At 46.9% G+C, this 21265-nt stretch overlaps 1 protein-coding gene across 1 annotated transcript; it reads right to left on the bottom strand.

The window, feature by feature from the left end:
* Nucleotides 1–1663: 1663 nt before the first annotated feature.
* EFHC1 (EF-hand domain containing 1) lies at nucleotides 1664–17130 on the bottom strand. The gene is made up of 10 exons (XM_066595294.1): nucleotides 17004–17130; nucleotides 13734–13955; nucleotides 13313–13600; nucleotides 11251–11400; nucleotides 10432–10624; nucleotides 9721–9941; nucleotides 7737–7877; nucleotides 7430–7643; nucleotides 6925–7066; nucleotides 1664–1819 (listed from the first exon to the last, which is right to left on the bottom strand). Exons 1-10 carry the CDS (start codon nucleotides 17064–17066, stop codon nucleotides 1759–1761), a joined length of 1695 nt encoding a protein of 564 aa, XP_066451391.1. The 5' UTR covers nucleotides 17067–17130; the 3' UTR covers nucleotides 1664–1758.
* Between the last annotated feature and the right edge of the window lie 4135 nt (nucleotides 17131–21265).

Here is a 21265-nt window from a genome sequence, read left to right as displayed (position 1 = left end):
GCGGTTGGTGGTAGTTTGACTTGTAAAAAAGACCAAAAAATTCTAAGAATACTTTCTAAAGTTTTTGCCCTACTTTTTTTTTTTTTTTTTTTTTTTATATAAAGTGACTTTCAGTTTTGGAATAACATTCTGCCCTTGGATAGGAAGGGGTAGATTACCTGCAGTTGAATTTCTCTGCTGTTTAGCCAATTCCGGTTTTCAGCCATCCAAGATGGCCACCACAATTTTCTAACTATCTCATATCCACTGTGCACTGCTATAATTGGCCAGCACTGATCACATGAGCAGTCCTGGCTAATCAGAGAGCAGGTATAGGCAGCCTAATACTACCCTGAAGACTGCTTTGGCCATCTTGGACAAGACTGTACTTGGAACTGGCAGATCACAGGGGAGACTGAGGAGAACTGCAGGGAAAATACTCCAAGATGGGGGATCACTTTAACCCCTTCCCAGGACATTGTGATAGCAGGTGTAGAGATGGCAAGTCTTCCTGAGCCTTGGTACCATCTACCACATAGGACCCCAGTAATATAGAAGTGGTATATACACTACATTTGGAAAGTATTTGACCCTTCACTTTTTTACGTTATGTTGTGCCCAAATTAACGGACACACGGCTGGAATTTATTTTTTTAACGCCACCTCACCCCACCTCATTCTGTACTCAACACCCAATAGTGGATAATCCATCGGGTATTGAGTACAGAATAAGAGGGAAAAAAGAAACTTGAATTTATTTTAATTTGGCCACAACATAACAAAATGTAAAAAAGTGAAGGGTCTGAAGAGGATTGAGCCCGGGGCAGCTGCCCCTATTATAGTTATAATAGGGGCAACTGCCCCGGGCTCAATGCTTCTATGAACCTCATGGCCATCCCGACTGCCCCTAGTAATACTCCACCGCTAGTACCTCTCCCCAGCTCCTCTCCATGTACAGTGCTGCTGTAATGCCACCAGCCCTGCCCATACCAGTGGCCAAGGTAAGCGGGCACATACAGTCTTTCTCTCATCCCACTGCCACATTGGAGACAAAAATGACATCCCATGCCCGGAGAGGTATGCGGCAACCCAGACTCTGCCCGATTTGGTGTGGATTGTGCTGCAGATCCACAACTGATTGTTTTACACCTTCAGTTTAATGTGGTGACGTCTGCTGCGGATCTGCATCGGATGGTACGGATTTTGGTGCAAAATTTTCCCCTTTGGAAAACCTGCCCCATAGGTGCATATTTTGACCCAGATCCGCAGAAGTCTTCAACTGAAAGGGTGAAATCTAATGTGGACCCACATAAAAATCCGCACACGGCTGTGTCGTCACTCGGGTTCAGGACGCTGCTGCAAATTTCAAGGGTCGGTTCATCGATCAGATGATCGCTGGCAATCAATGACTTCAGTGGTCACGTGTTGTTCATGCGAATATGACTGCTGCCACGAGCGGATTTTGGTCACATATTACATACTATGTAGCAAAAATGCACGTAACTTGCGTATTTTACACACAGATGGCTCGCTCCCAGTATAATGGGCGTATTATGAGGGTCTAGCATGTAATATGCAGCCACAATACGCATGTATGAGCGAGCCCGTAGGCGCAGAAGCCTTACTTGGCGTTATAGTAATATTCCCTTCCGAGAAGGACGCTAGTGATGAAACTACAGGAAACGGCTTTTTGCATTCTTTATCTGTAGGGTTCTTAACGAGCGGGTGGAATAAATATCGCTGATCCCTCCGGCAGGAGACTTCTGGGGTCCTCATGTGTTACACAGCTGCATCGCATCCTCCTGCGGATTCATCCGGCGCCTCTTGACCGTCAGATCTCCTGCGAACACAAACAGAAGCGTCAGATATGTAACCCCCATGGATCAGCACCCATGGAATAACGTGCCCAGAGGATCCCATGCTAATAAACGTGTAGCGCGCGGTCCTTTCCTGGGGATGTCTCTGTATCAGGCCGGAATCGCACAAGTGTAAGCGTATTTGCGCACATTTTTGCAGAATGTATGTTACATATTTGCACGCGCATCAGCGTGTTTCACTGGGCTTATTGCACATGCAAAAAAAACATGTGCCGCCACTTACTTTCAAAAGTTTAAAATGTTCTCTGTTCCAGAGCATGCTCTGTCTTTATTTGCGCTACTGAGTTGCGCACGCCAAATACGCACATGTGAATGAACCCATTCAAATCAATTGGTTCTATTTTCTGCGCAAAGCACGCGTACGTTTACAATTCGCGAATCCGGCCTAAGAAATGCTTTTCTATACAGTTGGGAAAATATTTTAGGCCACTTTAACACAGACACAAAATCGTGCGACACACAACAGCGCTACAAATCGCGGGTTGCTAAATATGGCCGCGACTTGCGATGTTTTGTAGCCCATGTTTCCCTATGGAGCTCCTAGTTTTATCGCGTCCTGTTAACTTTCTCGCTAAAAAATCGCAGATAGTGGCGATGCGGTCCCGGTCCTCCTGCTCGTCTCTGGCGCTTCTGCACACGTGCTGGCAGTCCTTTTTTGCCGACATAAACTCGCTTCCTGCTTACGGGGTTCACAAATCCCGCCTCCAGGAAGCGAGAGCTCTGATTGGCTCTCGAGCGCCGTCGCTCAGCCAATGAACCACTGATTGGACCGATGAACCAATCACAACCCTCTCAAAAAGCGAGCCGAACTGGGAGGTTGTGACCTTCCAACAAGAACTCTACACTTCACAACTGAAATACTCTGCGCTGCTGGGGCTATGGCCCTTCCAGTACTACTATAGTCTTTGTCGCATGCAGTTGGGTCCTCACGAACACAACATGGGGGTAACTGCCACCATAGATCAGCTCTCCTGAAATCCTCCGCCTCGGCTATGTGACCCTAAGTGCTCCTGCAGACGAGCGTATGCGTAGAAACGCTGGCGAGAGGATGACATGACTGCACTCTGAATGTAACGCCATCATGTGTTTTCACGCCCGCGCATCTTACTGCACATTTTTGTGCTGCTGGGCCCGTTCACATTGGCGCGGGAAACACCCGAACGGGTTTTGATCCGGCTCAGCAGCCCAATTAGTCGCCAGTGTTAGCAATAAACACGGCAAAATCGCGCAGTTCCACCTATTGAGCCTCCGGTGCAGAAATAACGCAGGTTGCGCTATTTTATCGCCAAGCACATGCAGACGCAAAAACCGCTCAAGGAACCCCATTGGAATGGGTTGAGTTGTCTGTGATTTTGTGCGCACAAAACCGCCCCTGTGCAGGAGCCCTGAAGGGAGCGCTCTCGCCGGCTGTCGCACGCAAAGCCATGCATTCTACTGTACTTTTCTACGGATGGCCAGACATTTTTGTGTGTGTGTGAAAATATAGCGCAAAAATGCTGAATGTGAGGGAAATCAATGGGTTCTATTCTCTGCGGTTTGCCCGTCTGCAGATGCCCTTAGTCTGTGATCACGGCTTTAATCGTCTGTGCTGCGGTGGGACTCTGCTCCTTCCACTGTGCAACCCTCAGTCTGCGCCCCCCATTTAATCATTTGACCATTGCTTTACAGACACCCTTTCATCTCCACCTAGAAGGCTTTCTGCTGTTGGATAGTCTGTGTAACGGGCCGGGAGGTTGTACTGTGCTGCAAGGCTGATGGCGGACTGGGGGGACGGGATTTGGAGTCAGTATTTAGAGTGTAGAGCCAAATGTGTTCCTCCGGCGTGAGCGCCGAGCCGGTGATTCAGGGTCCAGGAATGATTACATTTCCAATCCACGTCTGCTGGGAACACTGGAGGGGGGGCACTGCCTGCTGGTACAACGCTGCCAAACCCGGGCACAGCCCTGCAACATGCATGCACCACATATCACAGCTAGTGACACGCACTGCTATTATATGTCTGCAAGATCTCTGCTTGCCGTCTATTATTCAAAACTTTCTTCAAAGACCTAATACACTCATTGTCAAAAAACACTCCCGCCCCGGAAGAAGTTGTCGTTCTGCGGTAAAACCCGGCATGCAGTTCCATCTCAGGCAGATATACAAATGATGAGAGTTGTGCTGATTAGATGAACGGTCTTGTCACCTGAGGCCCTAAAACTGGTTCCCCCGTTGGCCTATAAAAGGCTCGGAGGCTCCTTGTGTGTAGTGACTTCTTCTTCCGCTTGTGTAGAGCTTGTTGACCACTAGACACCTCTACGACGCAGAGAAGAGATGTCACCCCGTTACCAGAGTCTGAGAGGGGCGCATTATTGGGATGTGAGAAGCTGGATGGTCGTATCGATGAATTGTCCCCCACCGGGCCGTTCTGTCCAGGCTGTTAGGAGGTGTTAGGACCAGTGGATGTGTGAGGGCACACAAGGTGACTGGGCTCAGGACCCCCCGACAGACCACCAGTAGAGAGGAACGTCTGACCAGACTGTTAGGAGGTGTTGGGACCAGTGGATGAGGGCACACAAGGTGACCGGGCTCAGGGCGCCCCTTACAGACCACCAGTAGAGAGGAGTGTCTGATCGTCCAACAAGCACCAGCAGCTTCAACCGTTTCATTGTCTGCCAGCCAGAAACAGGGGGCGCCATCTGTGTCTGTTGGAACCATTTCCAGATGCTAGGCTGAAGGACATTTGCAGTGTTGTTCTGAACGATCAAACTGGACGCTACGGAGGGGAACCAAATGGTCTTCAGTGATGAATCCAGGTTTAGTTTGGGCTCTGATGACAGGCGTGTTCGTGTCTGGAGACCTCGGGCTGAGCACCCTGATCCTGCCCCCTGCTGGTGTGATGGTCTGGGGGGCCATCACATGACAGTCGGTGACCCCTAGTGTTGGTACGAGGGACAATGACAGCTCAGCGATATGTTCAGGACATGCTGCAGCCACATGTGTTCCTCTCATGGCGGCTTCCAAGAGGCATTTTCCAGCAGGGGGGGTCACAGGAATGTCCCCGCAACATTGGCACACTTCCGTGGCTGACCGGTCACCAGATTTATTGTCAATAGGACATGTGTGGAACCATCTGGGATGCCATCTTCCACAGCCTAAGAGTTTGCACAATCTGGAGCACACGTCAAACACAAGGCCCGCGGGCTGAATCCGGGCTGCCACCTCGTTTTATGTGGCTTGCTAGCCTTGCTGCTTGGTCCAGTGGCAGCAGTGCAGTCTGTGATGGCTGACCTCTACCAACCAGCGTCCTATTTGCATCACAGATGGCAGGGAGAGGTCACAGACTCTGCACTGCCAGACTGGCTGGCTTAGGGGAGTACCTGTAGAGATGCTGACCGGCCAGAGGCCAATGGGAGGAGGTTGTTATTACTACTGGGATTACTATGGGGGTCACTTATTACTACTGGGTCCAATATAGGGGACAGTATTACTACAGGAGAACCATGAGGGGCAGTATAACTACTCAGGCCACTAAAGGGGTTACTATTACTTCTGTGGCCATCATGGGTAGTTACTATCACTACTAGGGTTGCCACCTTGGCACAAAAAATTACCGGCCATGGTAAAAAAAGGGGAGTGTCTTATCACAGGGCCAAAATTTCATTCTGCGCATGCGCGACAACCGTGGACAGGGGGCCATAAAGAATCACACATTGGCGAGCGCGACTAAAGGACTGACTGACTAACTGAGGGACAGATGGACTAAGAGACAGACAGACTATAAGATTGACTGAGAGACGGACAGACTATAGGACTAACTGAGAGACGGACAGACTAAAGGACTGACTAATAGACAGACGCACTACAGGACTGACTAACTGAGGAACAGACAGGCGGACTATGGAATGGACAGACTATGAGACTGACTGACTAACTGAGGGACAGACGGACTATAAGATTGACTGAGAGACGGACAGACTATAGGACTAACTGAGGGATAGACAGACTAAAAGACTGACTAACAGGCAGACGGACTACAGGACTGACTAACTGAGGAACAGACAGACGGACTATGGAATGGACAGACTATGAGACTGACTGACTAACTGAGGGACGCACGGACTATAGGTCTGACTCTCTTACACCTGACAAAATTACTGAGGCAGGACTTCCCACCAGCTGCCCCCCAAAGTGCAGCCCCTCCCCCACTGTCACCTGTCCCAGTAGTAGTTCAAATAGTTACCAAATGGGTCAAGTGAGATGGAAGAGGGCTTGGGGGGGAACCAACGGCAGTTACACAGGGATGATGGCAGCAGCGGCTGTCAGCAACTTACCCGAGAGTCCTCAGCCGTGGAACCATGAAGAGGAGGATTTCCAGTGTACAGTGCAGGGCCAGGCTCAGGCCGGGATCACACGCCCGAAGTGACATCACCGCCTCCCGCACGTGTCGTGTCCCCGGAGAAGGAGGACAACAAAGCCCTGTGGATGATTGGCTAGCCAGCGCCGGCCGGCCTACAAAAGCTAGTGCTGGATTAACCAATTACAGGTATTCAAGGACGTCATTGAATGGCTGTGATTGGTTAACCCAACGCCGGCTTCTAATTGGCTGAAGCCGGCACTGGCAAGCCAATCAGAGCATTATCTTTGCTGGAGGTGGGAAATTCAAGCTCCGCTTCCAGAAAGCATTAAAAAATACCGGCACCAGCCTGGCCAGTGAGTTACCGGCCGGATAGTAACCCTAAGCACTACTGGGACCACTATGGGAGCGGGAAGGGGGGGGGGGCACTATTGGGAGACCCGATTAGTCCTAGGATCACTATTGTTCTGGGGATCACTGCTGGCGCCCATATTGCTACTACAGCCACTATGGGGGTCACTATTATTATACAGTCTTACAATTACAATCGGCCCTTTGAAGGCAACCTCAAGAGTCTCAGGATAGGTCATCAATAGTACAAGCTCTGGACAACCCTTCATGTATCAAGTCCCGTCAGATTAACGGCATATTTCTATAATCGACAGTTACGTGCGCCGTGTTACTCTTCCTGTATTGGTTTAGGTTTTGCAGATTTCTCCCACATCCTCTTACCCCGGCTCTCTGTCTCCCTCTTGTGGCTGGAAGTGTTTCTTCCATGAACTTAGCACTTCACAGGGAAACTGATGCTTGTGAGACGTGATGTAGTTCAACACATATAGATCAGCGTCCATGATGATGAATCGATACCTGAAAACTGGAGAAATGGAGTTGTTAAAGTAGTACCTACAGATATTTTTCCTCCTGTCACTACCACTAGAGGGCACTCTCTATATAGCTAATATTCATATTATCAATGCACATCAAGCAACAGAAGGACCAGAGGACCCAGGCGTAGAGGAATTAGACACTTTATTTGGCAACGCGTTTCGGTGTAAGAGTGAATCCTTCTTCAGGCCTGAAGGTATCAATCTGGCACTGAAACGCGCCTCCAAATAAAATGCCTAACTCTTCTACGCCTGGGTCCTCTGGTCCTTCTTGTATCTTGTTTCATCTCGACACATTGGTGGGCTCTTCTCTTCATCCACAGTTGAGGTTCTTATGGATATAACCGACTTACCTTCAACAACTGCTCCAATGGTGAGGTCAGCTGGACCATAGTAGCTGGGATTGTCTATAGAGGAGTCCGGTTTGGGAATTTTGCTCCTTTCCAAGAACTTTCCTCCGATGATTCCTGAATTGCGGATTTGGGGCTCAAAAATACTGATGGTGTCATCGGACAGGTAGTAGGACAGGATGAAACGTCGTCCTTTGTCTTCAGGATTCATGGATTCCTAGGGGCAAATACTGGGAATCATTAGACCCGATAGAAGGCTCAAAAGTTATAGGACCTCTTTATAAATACAAAGCAGGACGGAGGAGCGTACCAGAGTGGCGGCGTATCTTAGGACTTTGTGGTCATTCTCCAGCATCTTGATCACATCTTTCTTGGGTGGTTTGGGCACCAAAGTGAGACAATTCTGAAGGGAGTCCTCCAGCAAACCGAAACCGTTGTATGGAGGGATCTCCTGGAGGAGAAAGAGGCGGGAAAGAGAATGCTTCAGCTGGGGGGAACCGGTCTGGAATGGATTAATCCTATATACCCTTTAATCCCTCCCTACCCCATGATGTGCATGTACATCATGGGGGTAAGGGGCTTATACGAAATGCCATACATGTGAGGTAGGCAGATGGTGCGGCCGCAGAAGCTGCAGTGGGACCTCGGCGGATGCGCTGTGGACAGTATGACGCACACAGGCACCAGAGGGGAGAGGCCAGCGGTTATAGAGTGTGCACTACCGCTGAACGGGAGCTGCAGGCAGGGTAAGTAGAATGCCTGTAGGGATGCTGCTCGGCCCGAGAACAATATGGGAGTTTGCTATTACTACTGCGGCAGCTATGGAAGGAGGGGGGGGGGGGGGGGCACTATTACTATTGCATCCACTATGACTACTGGGGCCACTATGGGGGCACTATTACTACTGGGGCTCTATGGGGTCACTATTACTACTGGAGCCACAATGGGCATCACTATTACTACTGTGGTCACAGTGGGGTCATTATTACTATTGGGATCACTATGGGGGTCAGTATTACTACTGGGGTCACAATGGACATCACTATTACTAGCGGGGCTAATACAGGGGACACTATTACTACTGGGGCCGCTATGGGGGTCACTATTACTACTGGAACCACTATGGGGGGGTCACGATTTCTAATGGGGCCAATATAAGTGACATTATAGTACTGGCGCCACTATGGGGGGCACTATTACTACTGGGGCCACTATGGGAGGCACTACTACTACTGGGGCCACTATGGGGGCCACTATTACTACTGGGGCCACAATGGACATCACTATTACTACTGGGGCTAATATAGGGGACACTATTACTACTGGGGCTACAATGGGGGACACTATTACTACTGAGGTTCGTATAAAAGGGGCATCTGCACTGAGGTCTGTATTAAGGGGAGATGTTCTGTAAAGGGGGTGGGGTTTGACGTCTTTAAGTGTTCTGGAGTCCTTATTTAGGGGTCTGCTCTGAGGTCTAGGGGTTCTTGGATAGTCTAGGCAGGAAATATGATTATTGCGAGTCTGATCTTACATCTTTATTAAGGTGATCTGCATTTCTCTTGGGGGGTCTTGTCTTACATACAATGAGTTATGATCTGGGAGCTAAATTTATTTTGGGGGTGATGAACAGGTGATACGTATTATTTGTGAGTTGAATTAATTAGGTTGGAGGGCGTGTCTTCTATAAATGGGTGGAGCATAACACCACACACCGCTTTCAGTATCTTATCTAATGTCCCTTTTTGATAGTTGACCAGTAAGTGGAGACTTCATTATTATACGCATGTCTATATGCCACTTTTTTTTCGATATGCAAAGTGGGTACCAATTAGTCTCTCTGCCTTGGCCTAGGTATTAAAGGGGTATTCCAAGCATTTAACCCCTTATAGTATTGATGACCTATCCTCTGGAAAGATCATCAGTAGTTGTTCAGCAGAGGTCTGCCACTTGGGACCCCCAATGATCACCTGATCTCTGCACTCACTGCAGCGTGGCCGGACATCTGCATTGGTATCAGTATACCAGAAGTATAGTAGAAGGCTTTGCTCCAAGTGGGGACTATACCATCTATAACACTTCCAGCTCCAATGTGAGCGGAGCCGTCAACATCCGGACCGCTGCAGTGACTGCGGAGGAGGCTGAGATCAGGTGATTGCTGAGATTCCCGAGCATCAGACCTCCGTCGATCACCCACTGATCACCTATCCTGTGGATGGGTCATCAGTACTAAAAGGGGTTAAATGCCCAGAACACCCTTTAAGATACAGGTCTTGGGCAGCGAACTGGTCTACCTGCTTCACTTCCTCCTCCTTCGGCTTCTTGACGTCAGCAGGCTTCAGTTCTTGGATTCCGAGCTTCTCCTTGTAGAAGTCTTTGGTGTAGGCGTCACAGTCATACAGGAAGAACTTGCGCCCCAGAATGGTGACATGATGGCCCACGATGAAATCCCGGGGGGAATACCACTCCGTCACCTCCCGGGCGGAGATTTCCAGGACGCACTTCGGAAAGGTGTCTGAGGGGAGAAGATGAAATGTGATAAGGGCTTCTTCACGCAGGAGTATTTGTGCGCAGAAAACGAACGCACGCAACCCCCCGAGAATAGAACCCATTGGATTCGTTCACATGTCCGGATTTTGCACACACATTTCAGTCGCACAAAAAAACGCAGCATGCTCTACTTTTCTGCACATTTGCGCACAAAAGGTCTATGGGGTGGCAAATACTCGCAAGCAATACGGAAAGAGATGCGCAATACGCTGATTAATTCCGCTGGAACTCATTAGACTAATTAGACATTTCAAGCGGTGCGTCTTTGTTTGCTGCGTTAAAATGGAATATGCGTTGAAAAATACGCTGATACGCGCGCAAGAAAACATCATTCACTGCGCAAGAAAGTGCAAATGCGCATGCATTCGTATGAAGGAGCCCTAAGAGGTTGGAATTCTTCATCAGGGGGATCACAAACTCACCCAAGCGCCTGCGGCACGATCCATCACTCTCACCTCTTAGATCCTTCATAGACTTTGGTAGGCGCTGCCGCTTCATCAGTACGGGGAAGGGATCCCTCCCGTCATTTCTTTCGTGGACCTCCCGGACCTCCACCGTGTCATCCACCAGGTAATAGTGTATAATGACCGGTCGCGTCTCTCCGAACATGCTGTCCGAGTCATCCCAGAGTGAGAAAAACCGCAGGACCTGGCGGGCAACGTCTAATGTCAGTACAGCTGCTCGCAAAGCAAGAACGTGAGTGTCAAGATCTCTGCTTGCTGTCAGTAGATGGGAATATTCTCATTCATAACCGGAAGCTGCCGAAATCCGCACTAAAATCTGCATGTCTGAATGTGTCTAGGGGCTTATTCACACGAGAAGCATGCAGATTAAGCTGCGTCTATAGGTGCATCTGATGGAAACAATCTGCACGCGTGTAAGGTCCCTCCGTGCTTCTTCGCCGGGGCATATTTGCGCACATGCAATTTGAGCGAGCGAAACGCAGAGAATAGAACCCAATGATTTCAATGAATTCCTTCCCATTTCCTCTTTTCTGGACGCGCAGTTCTTAAACGCACCAAAAAATAGGACCTGCTCTGTTTTTGTGTGCCAAGGGTCTCCATAGAAGTCTATGGCAGATATGCGATATGGTGCATATGAAAGACCCCTTAGGGTGTTATCACACGGCAGCGCTTACGTCTGTGCTTGCTTGAAAGTAAATAACTATATTAACATTCACTGACAGCAAGCAGAGGGCTTGAAAATGGTGAGCGAATGAAAAGTCTTCTTGATGCCGGATGACAGGAAGCGTATAGTACTTGTAAGGCTGTTACCTTGCGGTCCATGGTTAGGTACTGCTTGAGCTTATCAAAGTCTGACGGCGTTATGTAGGTGCGGTCTGGCTCCCTGCGGAACTCAGTGTAGGGATCAGGAGGGATTTCTTCCGGAATGTTCAGCTCGAGACCCTCGCTCTCTAGGAAATCCTGTGACAGACAACAAATGACTGACATCTGTGTGGAGTACATTACTGGGGCGGCAGGACATTTTTATCTAAAGTGTTTCTTTAATTAGGGCAGTTTGAGACAATTATAACATGTCGTATATGTATAATGAGCTGCGTCATACTGCGACTTTGCTGTGACCAGATGCTTCCCTATAGCTGCCGGTCACAGTGCCAGCCTTAGGTGGGGTGGCACCCTGTGCAGAATTTTTTCTGCCACCCACTATCATAAGAAAAAAACTACATACAATCTACTGATAGGAAGTCAGCTTGTATTCTTCTTGTTCAGAAAGCAGCAAGATAGCAGCATACCAACACCAGACCAGCTCAGTGCATAAATACTGTACCAGAACCAAGCTCTAAACAGAAATACAGCACCAGAGCCAAGCTCAGTACATAAATACAGCACCAGAACCGAGCTCGGTGTCAGGCAGGCAGTTCATAGAATCATGGGGTTGGAAGGGACCTCCAGGGTCATCGGGTCCAACCCCCTGCTCAGTGCAGGATCACTAAATAATCCCAGACAGATGTCTAGGCTCTGTTTGAAGACTTCCATTGAAGGAGAACTCACCACCTCCTCTGGTAACCTGTTCCACTCATTCATCACTCTCTATGAACCCACCTCGCTGTATACTGGTTTGACTTTGGACTATCTGTGGAGGCAAAATCTGGAGAACCCCAGTTATCAACTTTGGATTCTCCAAGTTGGAGACAGTCTTTGCTATGGGGTTCCCAAGTCACTACTTTTACAGGTAGTCCCTGTAATGTGGCTGCTGACACATAAGATAAATGCATCGCATAACATAAATACAGTACCAGAACCAAACTCACAAAATAAATAGAAAACTAGAACCCACCTCAGTACATAACTACAGCACAAGAACCAGACTCAGTACATTGGTACAGCACCAGAGTAAATAGACTCAGTACATAAATACAGCACCAGAGCCAAACACTTAACAAATGCAGCACAAGAACCCACCTCAGTACATAAATACAGCACCAGAACCAAGCTCACAAAATAAATAGAAAACTAGAACCCACCTCAGTACATAATTACAGCACAAGAACCAGACTCAGTACGTTGGTACAGCACCAGAGTAAACAGACTCAGTACATAAATACAGCACCAGAACCAAACACTTAACAAATGCAGCACAAGAACCCACCTCAGTACATAAATACAGCACCAGAACCAAGCTCACAAAATAAATAGAAAACTAGAACCCACCTCAGTACATAACTACAGCACAAGAACCAGACTCAGTACATTGGTACAGCAGCAGAGTAAATAGACTCAGTACATAAATACAGCACCAGAGCCAAACACTTAACAAATGCAGCACAAGAACCCACCTCAGTACATAAATACAGCACCAGAACCAAGCTCACAAAATAAATAGAAAACTAGAACCCACCTCAGTACATAATTACAGCACAAGAACCAGACTCAGTACGTTGGTACAGCACCAGAGTAAACAGACTCAGTACATAAATACAGCACCAGAACCAAACACTTAACAAATGCAGCACAAGAACCCACCTCAGTACATAAATACAGCACCAGAATCTAGCTCATAAAACACATACAGCACCAGAGCCAAGCTTAGTACATAAATACAGTAGTAGAACTGTGATGCAGGAACACCAATGAACTAACAGTGGAGTCTTGGAACATCAGAGTGGAGAAGAAAGACGGTAGAAAGAGGATTTATGTAGCTCCACAAGACCAAGACACTGTCACATAGATGAAGATCATCTGACCCGGTGGGCCTAGGGGGAATCATTGGCACCCCTTTGGAAAACTAAGGTAGGCTAAGGCTGGCCATGGTCAGTTGGCATGTCGCTCTGATGTTAGAACCTTCACATTAATGTCGCCTCCTTTGGTTCATTACCTGTGTGAACTTGTCGCAGCTCACAATGCGGAGCGTCCTGCCGTACAGCGTGATGTTAATGCCCACGTTCAGGTCCTTCCAGTGGTAATGATCCCCGCTGTCGTTTTTAGGGTGCCTCTGCCTCTTTATAAATGTGCCTTGAGGAATTGCGGAATTCCCCACCGGGGGCTCCACCACGGATATAGTGTCATCTTCCAGGTAGTAATACACGCTCACTCTTCGCACCCTGTAGTGTTCGTCTTGGGAGATGGGGACAGTTTCTTTGAAGTAGGCATCAAATCTTAACACCTAGAAGTTGGAAAAACTGAGACGTCACTGGATGTTTATAAGGACAGTAAGTGATTTACGACTTGCAGGAACACCGGATCCAGGCTTCTGTGCTTACGCCGCTTGCGGTATTATTTATTATGTCCTGATTTACCTTTTTGTCGAAGGCCACATAGACCGGGATGAAGCTGGACGGCGGGGCCTGCCTCACTTGCCCATAGGTCAGAGTAGGCCTCTTGTTGGCGAGTTCATCCAGTTCTGCCTGGGACAGCTGGTTCACTGTGATTGGATCCCTACCGATCCCAACGGTGGGCAGCAGGGGGCGACTGAACCCCTTACAATACGTCAGCGTCTGAGAGCGCTGGAAAGCAGATTTCTGGTAATGGAAAAGAATATAATGTGATATAAGGCACACTGGGGATAGCAGTATGTATAGGACAGGCTGGGTACAGTATTATACAGGGTGGCCACAGAAGAACCGGCACCGCACTCTTCTGCCTATAAGAAAATCTTTGTTGCCCATTGCAACCAATCAAAGCGCAGCTTTCATTACTTGTACTGCTGAGGAAACATGAAAGCTGCGCTGTGATTGGTTGTTATATATGATACTGCTGAGGAAACATGAAAGCTGCGCTGTGATTGGTTTTTATATATTATACTGCTGAGGTAACATGAAAGCTGCGCTGTGATTGGTTGCTTTGGATTTTCTTTTAGCTTTCATAAACATGTTGTTCTATTCTGTGACCCACCCTATACATGGGGTTATATATATGTGGCACACTGGGTGTAGTATTATATATATGTGGCACACTCGGTATTGTATTATATATGTGGCACACTGGGTATAGTATTTTATATATATATATATATATATATATATATATATATGGCACACTGGGTACGGTATGCATTTTCTGGCCACCCCACGTTGGCACGATGCCCTGTATCCATCATACCCCATACCCACAGATGCTAATAATGCTGTGTAACATTTAGGAAGTCACAGTACTGACGAATATGTGTTTAACTATGGTTATACATGGCACACTGGTTATGGTATTATAAACATGGCACACTGGGTATGGTATAATATATGCGGCACACTGGGTATTGTATAATATATGTGGCACACTGGGTATGGTATAATATATATGGCACACTCGGTATGGTATTATATATGTAGCACACTGGGTATGGTAATATATATGTGGCACATTAGGTATGGTATAATATATGGCACACTGGGTATGGCATTATATATGTGGCACACTGGGTATGTTTATATATATGGCACACTTGGTATGGTATTATATATATGGCACACTGGACTGGGTATAGTATTATATATATGGCACACTGGGTATGGTATTATATATGTGGCACACTAGATGTAGTATTATACATATGGCACACTGGATATAGTATTATATGTATATAGCACACTGGGTATGGTATAATATATATGGCACACTGGGTATAATATATATGGCACACTGGATGTAGTATTATATGTATATAGCGCACTGTGTATGGTATAATATATATGGCACATTGGGTATAATATATATGGCACACTGGATGTAGTATTATATATATAGCATGCTGGGTATAGTATTATATATATAGCACACTGGGTAAAGATATATGGCACACTGGGTATAGTTATATATGGCACACTGGATGTAGTATTATATATATATAGCATGCTGGGTATAGTATTATATATATAGCACACTGGGTAAAGATATATATGGCATACTGGGTATAGTATTATATGTATATAGCACACTGGGTATGGTATAATATATATGGCGCACTGGGTACAGATTGCATTTTCTGAACACTGGGGCACATGTATTAATCTCTGGCCACCCCAGGTTGGCACGACGCCCCGTATCCATCATCTCCTATACCCACAGATGCTAATAATGCTGTGTAACATTTAGGAAGTCTCAGTACTGCCGCATACGTGTTTAACTATGGTTTTATATGGCACACTGGGTATAGTATTATATATATGGCACACTGGGTATAGATTTATATGGCACATTGGGTATAGTATTATATGTATATAGCACACTGAGTATGGTATAATATATATGGCACACTGGGTATAATATATATGGCACACTGGATGTAGTATTATACATATGGCACACTGGGTATAGTATTATATATATAGCACACTGGGTATGGTATAATATATATGGCACACTAGGTACAGTATAATATATATGGCACACTGGATATAGTATTAAATGTATATAGCACACTGGGTATGGTATAATATATATGGCACACTGGGTATAGTATTATATATGGCACACTGGGTATAGTATTATATGTGTATAGAACACTGGGTATGGTATAATATACATGGCACATTGGGTATAGTTATATATAGCACACTGGATGTAGTATTTTTTATATATATATATATATATATATATATATCACGCTGGGTATAGTATTATATGTATATAACACACTGTGTATGGTATAATATAAATGGCACACTGGGTATGGTATAATATATATGGCTCACTGGGTATGGTATAGATATATATGGCACACTGGGTATAGTATAATATTTATGGCACACTGGGTCAGTATTATATGTATATAGCACACTGTGTATGGTATAATATAAATGGCACACTGGGTATGGTATAATATATATGGCTCACTGGGTATGGTATAGATATATATATGGCACACTGGGTATAGTATAATATTTATGGCACACTGGGTCAGTATTATATGTATATAGCACACTGTGTATGGTATAATATATATGGCACACTGGGTCAGTATTATATGTATATAGCACACTGTGTATGGTATAATATATATGGCGCACTGGGTATGGTATAATATATATGGCACACTGGATGTAGTATTATATGTATATAGCACACTGTGTATGGTATAATATATATGGCACACTGGGTATAATATATATGGCACACTGGGTATGGTATAATATATATGGCGGACTGGGTATAATATATATGGCACACTGGGTACAGATTGCATTTTCTGAATACTGGGGCACATGTAATAATCTCTGGCCACCCCAGGTTGGCACGACGCCCCGTATCCATCATCCCCCATACCCACATATGATAATATTGCTGTGTAACATTTAGGAAGTCGCAGTACTACCGCATACGTGTTTAATTCACAAATTACCGGCAAATGTTGCACTGAGATAATAAAACTGATTGTGTACAAATAGGACAATAAATGCCATGAAAACCGAAAAAGACTGAACCGCGAGACGCGGTCAATATGAATGGATTGCGCCATTTTTCATCTTTTGCTTAGACAACTCCATACAACGTGACGTAATCACCTTCGCGGTCCCCACGTGTACGACGGAGGTCGGTACTTATCTATCCCCTCCCCCGCCGCTGGCACTTACGGTGGGGTCCCGGTATGTGTTCCCCGGCAGGAACGGCAGCCCGTGGACAGGATGAGAGGCCATGATGTCCCTGCAGTCTATGTGTCGGCCGTCTCTCCCTGCAGCTTGGTCTGTCTCCAGGCGACAGTCAGATAGGACTGCGGTCTCCATGGTGACAGTAAACACTGTGGTCACCTGACTCCACAGGCGTCCTGGGGCTCCTGTATACACGGAGTATTCCCGTATATCGCCCCCCTGTGGCCACTCAGTGCCTGCCCAGCTTTTCCAGAGCCCTGAATGGCACATCCGTCTGCATCCGCGCCGTATAATACTACAGAGGATTGTCGCAGCCCAACCGCAGGTCTGCGGACCCAACTCATAGGGGTCCACGATGCTCCGAGGTCGGGTCAGCTGACTCGGGGTGCGACATATTATGTTCCCACGGCAGATTCTGACGCAGATTTTCCCACGCGGATTCAGACGCTAAGACTGCGGCAGAAATCCGCGGCTATAGTGCTATATTGATGTGATTCGGTGCAGATCGCCATCACGAAGCGATACGTTATTCTTCACGGAGACCCACGTTGGAAATTCCGCATGCGAAATTGGCAGCGCCAAAACCACGCGAAAAATTTACTGCAAAATCTACCGCACAATAGCCATGGATTTCGGACGCGGTTTTAGGGCTCCTTCTCCCGGATGCATGCGCATTTGCTGTGAACGGGGCACTTTTACGCACCTTACTGTAGTTTTTTGCGCACGCACGCATGTTCACATGGGACCCCCTGGCGTGATGTAAAAGGTTCTTTCACCTAATGAGGACCAGATGTGTTCTTCTGTCCACGGTATTGCGTAACGTATTGTGCATTTGCGCACTTCTACGGGGACCCTTGGTGCGCAAATGTGCACAAAAATAGTGCTTGCCCTATTTTTTTCGGATTCGCAATATGCCCGCACAAAAAAGGGCGTGAGAACAAACCCTTTGAAATCAATGGGCTCTATTCTCTGCGCCCGTACACGCGCAAATACGTCCGTGTGAAGGCGGAATCCTCAGCGGATACCGCAACATGATCGCGTCCATAGGGCTCATTCACATGAGCGTATGTTGGCTGTGTATTAGGCCGGGTTCACATGAGCGTATACTCGTAGCTTATTACCTGCGCCGTTTTTGCGCACGTAATTCGTAGTAACAATCTGCCGTATACTTTAATTGTGCCGCTTACAAAAGCCCCATGAAATATTCGTGCATACATAATCGCAACAAACGCTACTTTGGCGCGTATACATGCCAAGATAGTGTAGGGGATTGGCTGCACGAAGCAAGTACACGTTATTGGCTACTTACTCCGAGCTCCGGCGCGATCGATGTGCGGCACGCTGGCGTATATTGTTTCCATACGTAATAAGCCGTACGCAGCGAATACCCATGTTTAGTGTTTTATGCGCCAAAATAGGACACGCTACGTTTTTTTAGGGGCTGTCAAAATACGCTCGTGTGAGTGAGCCCCGACTGCACATTTGTAACGCCGTCCCGGTCCTATGCAGTGATCAGTCCTCTACAGTCTAACTAGAATCATCCTTTGAGTCTCCCAGCTTTCCCAGAACCCTACATGGCAAAATGTTGAGTTCTGCAGTCTTATATTCCTGCTCTACAATCCGGACACCCAGCTTTCCCAGAGACCTGAATGTCAAATCTGTCTTGCAATGATATTCCTCTTGCTTTGTGGAAATGCAATTTGCATTCCGGACACCCAGCTTTCCCAGAGGCCTGAATGACAAAGCTATCCAGTTTTGCTGTTACATTTCTCTTGCTGTTGAAATCTAGGATACCCAACTTTTCCAGTGTTTCCAGCTGCACAGCAATAACAACCTGCTTATAACTAAGCTTTTCAGGAGACCCAGCTTTCCCATAGACAAAAAAATAACATTCAGGGCACCCAACTTTCCCAGGGTCCTGAAAACTTGCCTAACTATGCAATGCTATGTTCTTTGTTATAATAAATAGGCGGAATTGCTATTTAGGTAGTTAAGGAAAGCCAAGTGCCTCAATAGTAGGCACCAGCATGTAACCACCACTAGGGGGAGCTCTCTGCACACACAGATTCAGTGCTGGCTGTATAAATCTGTATGCACTCAGCTCCCTCTAGTGGTGTTTACAGCAAGAAGACTTTTCGTATTTTTTAAGTTAGGGAATTCTTAATCACAAAGATTGGGGGTTATTTACTATTCCAAATACGGCAGTTTTAACATGCTGTGTCCGACATTTTGAAGAATTAGGCGCATATTAGGCACGAACACAACCAAAAAGTCGAAAAATAATCGTAACAAAATTGTACGTATGATAACAATCGCGCTACGCTCAGCATTTCCGACGCCGGGCTTAGTATAAGCCTCTCCATATCTTGGACACATCCCCGGCAGCTCTGTGCGCCGATGACAGAAATGTACGCCTCGTCCCGACCTGCCACATTCCTCGCATAATTTATGTCCATTTCTGCACAAATTATACATACATTTGTTGGTTCTAGATGGCCACGCCCCTCCGGAAAGCCCCTCCTACTTTACTCAAAAGTGGCCGGGCTGATGCAGAAGGCTGGAAAGTCTCAAAAGTTTTGCTGTTCTTTGACGGTTTCCTGTCCCCCTACGTGTTTTTAGACACTTTTGGACAGTTTTTCTGACTTGTCCCAAAAAGGGGCATGGCCAAAAAGGCGCCAAAAATTGCATCAAATTGCCACGCAATCATTAGCGCAAACTAATACGTGCTAAAGGGGAACATTTAACAAGCCTTTATGCCAGTTTTCTGGAGTAGAAAAGTTGCAAAATTTGGCGCAATGGCCGCTTCTGCAAAAGCTTTGCTACTTCTCAGCCTTCTGCGCTAGCCTCACCACTTTTGTAGAAAGTAGGCGGGGCTTGTCGGTAGGTGATGTGGTTGACCCGGACCGACAAATTTATGTATAATGTACTCTAAAAACTGGTCGGAACGAGGCGTCAATTTCTGTCAAGACGCATGGAGCTGCCGGGGACACGACCAATACATGACAGAGGCGTGTGATAAGGGCAGTGTGCGCCAGGGGAAGTTATACTTAGCTGGACATCGGAAATGCCGAGCCGCTGGGAGAAATCTGGGGCATCTTTACAACTGTCTAACCTCTAGCCAGTGTTAGTAAATAAGCCCCAGTGTCTTTGAGGGGATATTTAGGGGAGTTTAGGCGGCCTTATAAGGCCGATCAGGAGATCCGAGGATTCCGTTTACGCTCGCGCACAGGGGCGTTGGCGAGGGAGGGGGGTGTCCTAGTTTACATTAGAGTCTACTGGCAGTAGCTTCATTTTTTGGGAAGCATTTGTGATCCTGGTGGGTTCACATACTTATTTGCACACAGCTCTGCAGGAGTAAAAATCCCGCCCGTAAAATGTGATTTCAATGGTTTCATTTTCACGGCCGTGTTTCTTGCGGTATTCCAACGCGTGAGGAAATGTAAGCTTTGCCCATATTTCTGGGGTTTTTTTCCTCGCGTGGAGTTTGAAAGGTGAAAAAAAAGAACTTTTCAATGGTTCTTGCACAAATACGCTCCGTCGCGGCGAGCGCATGCAAGTGCGATACGATTTTTTTCCCTTCACCCATTCTCGCGAGAGAAAATTTGGACCTATGAATAGACCCATTGAAAACAGCGGGAATATATTAGTGCCAGGCTTGGGCGTCTCACAACGCATAAAAGTCGCCCGTGTGAAGGCGCCCTGATTTACTCGGCAATGCGACGTGTCTTTGAGTAACAATCGCATCGCTTCTGTGAAACTGCGATCCTCACTGGCGCCAAAGGATCGCAGGTGTTTCCTATTGACTTCAGTGGGAATATCACATCACACAGCGTGCGCATCGGACGGCCTTCGAATGCCATGCGATGTCTTTCAAGGTCCCATTGAAAACAGCGGGCGAGGCGTTCCACGGGAGCGCCCACAGATAGAACGTGCTGCATTTTTATTAGAGAATTTCGTTCGTGGGAATGCGCCCTAAAGCAAAAAAAAAAAAATCGCAGCGCTTTCTATCTCTGGGCGCCCCCGCGGAACGCCTTGTCCATTGGGACCTTGTAAGACGTCACATGGCAGTATGTGATGTTTCCACTGAAGGCAACGAAAAACACCTGCGATCCTTTTACGTGTGTGAAGATCGCAATTTCACAGAAACGGTGCGATTTTTAATCAAAAACGCATCATTATGAAAATCGCACGTTGGCAGTTTCTCGGCTGATATGGCGTTCGCCGTGTGACTGTAGCCATATTCAGTT

This window comes from Eleutherodactylus coqui, chromosome 1 (genome assembly GCF_035609145.1).
Source record: "Eleutherodactylus coqui strain aEleCoq1 chromosome 1, aEleCoq1.hap1, whole genome shotgun sequence".
Classification (NCBI taxonomy): Eukaryota; Metazoa; Chordata; class Amphibia; order Anura; family Eleutherodactylidae; genus Eleutherodactylus; species Eleutherodactylus coqui.
This window is presented reverse-complemented; position numbering and strand designations above follow the sequence as displayed.

Bases quoted from the DNA above. Each gene is read 5' to 3' on its own strand.
- EFHC1 (XM_066595294.1), bottom strand. From the start codon at position 17,066: ATGGCCTCTCATCCTGTCCACGGGCTGCCGTTCCTGCCGGGGAACACA. The intron at 9,942-10,431 runs GTGAGAGTGATG...TTCTCCCCTCAG, and splicing joins GTCTATGAAGGATCTAAGAG to ACACCTTTCCGAAGTGCGTC. The intron at 7,878-9,720 runs GTAGACCAGTTC...TTTCTCCTCCAG, and splicing joins AGGAGGAGGAAGTGAAGCAG to GAGATCCCTCCATACAACGG.